We start from the raw sequence: 4,318 nt of genomic DNA on the forward strand, positions 1-4,318 counted from the left end.
TCCCTGTGTAGGTACTTACAGATGGTTATGAAGTCACCCCTTAACCATCTTTGCTAAACTAAATAGATTGAGCGCTTTGAGTCTATCACTGTAAGGCAGGTTTTCTAATCTTTTAATAATACTTGTGACTCTTCTCTGAATCCTCTTCAGTATATCAACATTTCAATCATGGACACAAGAATTGGACACAGGATTCCAGCAGGAGTCGCACCAGTGCCAATGACAGAGCTAAAATAACTTCTCTGTCTCTCCCTGAGATTCCTCTTGTTATCATCCAAGAATCACATTGGCTCTTTTGGTGACAGGGTCACACTGGGAACTCAGGTTTAGCTAATTATCTCTTCATACCATCCCAAATTTTGTTCACTCATTCCGCTTCCCAGGAGATTCCCCCATCGTGTAAGCATCACCTGCATTCCTTGTTCCTAGGTGTAGATGTCTATATAGCTATATTAGAACACATTTTGGCTGCTTTGACCCAGTTTACCAACCAATTCAAATTGGTCTCAATCAGTGACCTGTTGTGTTCATTATTAACCATCCCCCAATTTTTGTGTCATCTGCAAACTTCATCAATATTCAGGCATAAGAAGGGTTAGCAGCTGAGTTGCTGATACGTCTCTCTCCTTACACTTGTCAGTTAACACCTGTAACTTATCTCTCAGACAGAGCTTGGCTTGGTTAGCTCCCTCTGAGGACTTCTCTGGACTTGGCTTTGACCTTAATAATCTGGTGCCATCTGTAAATTTTGCCACCTCACTGCTCATCCCCCTTTCTAGATTGTTAATAACTATAAACTATTTACCGTACTATTTGTTATAAAGTGTGTAACCTCCCTCACTGTGCTTCTAACCCTTCACAGGCACCTTGAGCATTTCTGAGCCTGGTCATCGCATCAACCACCACATGGCAGCTTTCAACCTCACCCTGTTTGACCCTTCAATATTCATCCTAACGGGAATCCCTGGCTTGGAAGCTGCTCACATCTGGATTTCCATCCCTTTCTCTATGTTCTACATTATCAGCCTGTTGGGAAATGTCACAGTTCTGTTTGTTGTATGGAAAGAGAAGACCCTGCACAAGCCAATGTTCCTGTTGCTCTGCATGCTGGCGCTCACAGACATTGGCATGTCTACCTCTGTTATGCCGAAGGCACTGTGTATATTTTGGTTCAATTTGAAAGGCATTACTGTGGGTGGCTGCCTCACCCAGATGTTCTTCCTTCATGCGGTTTCTGTTATGAAGTCAGCCATCCTTGTGATAATGGCCTTCGATCGCTACATTGCCATATGTAACCCTCTGAGATACGCCACCATCCTCACCAATGCACGAATAGCTAAGCTCGGGCTAGTGGGTTTGACAAGAGCTGTTCTCTGCATCCTTCCCCTGCCCCTGCTCTTGCGAAGGCAGCCATTCTGTGCCAACCGCATTATCCCCCATACGTACTGCGAGCACATAGCTGTGGCGAAGATATTGTGTGGGGACATCACAGTCAACAGGATGTACGGTTTGGTAATGGCATTTGTAGTCATCGGGTTAGACCTGATGCTCATTGCTCTGTCCTATGGTTTGGTCATCAGGGCCGTCCTCAGAATCTCCTCCAAGAAAGCCCACCAGAAAGCCCTCAACACCTGCACAGCCCACATCTGTGTGATACTGACATCTTATGCTTCCTACCTCTTCTCTAACCTGACCCACCGATTCGGTCAGGGCATCACTTCCAACTTGCACATCATTTTGGCCAACCTCTATTTCCTCATCCCCCCCATGCTCAACCCTATCATTTATGGGATCAAAACCAAAGAGCTTCGTGACAAAGTAGGCAAATACATATGCAGAATGTGATTGCCTGGGGCCACTGACTTTAAACTTGTGTGACAAGAAGGGGAAAGTATATCTCCACAGTCATCACGTGTGCTCTGTCCCAGTTTGTCTGAGCTCAGCACTTTGGAAGTTCACAGTCTGAGTACTTCCTCACACCTAATGTCTTACCACTTCCAGACCAAGCACTGCTCTCTCCATTGCTGAGTTCACTCTCTCTGACCATCCCCTGACCACTTTGAGCATCACCTGTCAGCCCCCACCCCCACACACCCTGTCATTTGGCCTTTCCATGACTTCCAGACCACCAGAAGATACTGCAATTTTCTGAAGCAAGGTGTCTTTCCATTAGTCTCTGTGTGAATAGGGTTCTGGATCAGTTTGGCTAAACGGAACCTATGCTTTCTGATAGCCAAAGAAAAAGAGAGCAGCTACAATGCTGAATTTCTTTATCATATGTGCAGTCATCCGGTGAACAAAATGTACCTCACTTTTCTACTTCCAATCCTTCAGGAGGCCTGGAGGATAAACAAAACGTCTCAGTTGAAAAGTGCTAATACAGTAAGCTGCGCAGGATTTGAGTACATTCTACTAGAGCTTGTTGGTGAGAGTTACGAAACTTTGTGTTTTTCAGAACCTTTGAGTCAAATAACTTACCTCTTTGCACAGTTGATTTTGGAGTCACTTTTCAGCTGGAACTTTCAAAACACACACTAACCATTCTCATTGTTGAAGATGTCAGAAGGAAGTGTCGCGATTTCATGTTGGAGTTTGTGAAACGGAGATTGCCATCAAATGTCCAGTTGATTGAATCGCTTGCAGTACTACGTCCTTCTACTGTGCTCAGTCTTTCACCGCCTAGGTTGGCTGATATCTCATTTTTGCCATTGTTTTGTGGAGACCTTGGACAGTTCGATCAGCAATGGAGAGTTTTGCTAATGGAGGTGCACTAGCCTCATACTCTGGACAATCAAGTTGAGCAGTTTTGGGTTGAAGTTCTCCAACAGATGGATGCCGCTGAGGACAAAGGCTTTAGTGAACTTGACTCATTTGCTTTTTCACTGTTGTCGCTACCTTTTAGCAATGCTGAAGTTGAAAGATTTGTTTTTATTAAGTTCATCTAAGAAAACAAACTGCAGAACAAGATGCAAGACGAACTTTTAGAAAACATTCCCCATGTTAGGGTGTATATGCAACAATACAAAATCTGTTGTGAACAGTTTACACCAATGAAAGCAATGATTGCACTGGTCATTGCTGATGTATGACCAGCCGCAGAAGGATTTTACTTTTGACGAAGACAGTGAGGATGAAATGTAGCATTTTAGAGACTAACAGTAACAAACTACACCTCTACTCTGATATAACGCTGTCCTCAGGAGCCAAAAAATCTTACCGTGTTATAGGTGAAACCACATTATATCGAACTTGCTTTGATCCGCTGGAAATGCGCAGTCCCGCCCCCCCGGAGCGCTGCTTTACTGCGCTATATCTGAATTCGTGTTATATCGGGTCGCTTTATATCAAGGTAGAGGTGTAATTCAACTCAAAATATGGACATTGGCTACTATGATTGAACGCATTAGAAATAAATATAATAATGTTATTTTTGGTTTTGCACTATATACATTTTGGGCTACTTTGGGGCTATTTTTAACATTTCCCATTTTTTGTTTGAAACAGCTGCCAACACTCATTCGGGATACAAGGACCAGTATTGGGGTTTTGAATGTGAATTTGATTTTCATCTCACTTTGTTTTTAATGTGGATGAACTCCTGCTGAGACTTGTAGGTTTTTTTAATCATATCTGTACTAAGTATCTAACAAAAGCTTTCATTGGTTACTTGATGTGTTAGTAAAAAAATCTGTGAATAAAAACCCCCTTTGTTTCACTAAATAGATTGGGCTACTTTGGGTTCGTTTCCAAGTGATTTGGGGCTATTAATGCAGTAGAAACCTGGCAACCGCAGTAAAGAGGCAGAGCTGGGCTAGAGGCAGAGCTGCAGTGTTGAGGCAGCACGTGGGGGCTGAGTAGACCAGAGCCAAGAGCTGGGGCAGCGCAGACCAGCTGCACCTAGGGGGAACAATACTAGGTTTACAATGGTGCCAGGACCGCTCCGGTGGCAGGCCCACCTTTGTAAGGTGCCCGTAATAACTACTTGGAGGCCCACAAAGGGTTAATCCAGCCCTGGCCATAACGAAGCAATACACTGCAAGGTGTGCTGGGAGTTGTAGTTTGCATGCTACTGCCTTCCACCGAGGCCCTTGGACCTGCACTGACAGCTACACTACTAACCCAGAATGCCCCGCACCATGCTGTGAGCTGCCCCAGTTGAAGTGGGTTGAAGGACACAGGATAGGGGCTCCTGGTTTGGCCTTCCCCGCCCCCGAGGCTCCCCTGCGCTCCTGGGGCAGCAGCAGTGCTGTGACTCCCGGCGTGCAGCCCCTGGCAATCGTGGTGCCCGGCTGCAGGCTCCTGGGCACTACATCCATAG

General features: G+C 45.2%; 1 protein-coding gene across 1 annotated transcript; it reads left to right on the forward strand.

Annotated features, from left to right (window-relative positions):
- Positions 1-906: 906 nt before the first annotated feature.
- LOC135887145 (olfactory receptor 52P1-like) lies at positions 907-1,845 on the forward strand. Its single transcript, XM_065414931.1, has one exon. The coding sequence runs from the start codon at positions 907-909 to the stop codon at positions 1,843-1,845; it is 939 nt and encodes a 312-aa protein (XP_065271003.1).
- Positions 1,846-4,318: the final 2,473 nt, after the last annotated feature.

This window comes from Emys orbicularis, chromosome 1, assembly GCF_028017835.1.
Source record: "Emys orbicularis isolate rEmyOrb1 chromosome 1, rEmyOrb1.hap1, whole genome shotgun sequence".
NCBI classification, from domain to species: domain Eukaryota; kingdom Metazoa; phylum Chordata; order Testudines; family Emydidae; genus Emys; species Emys orbicularis.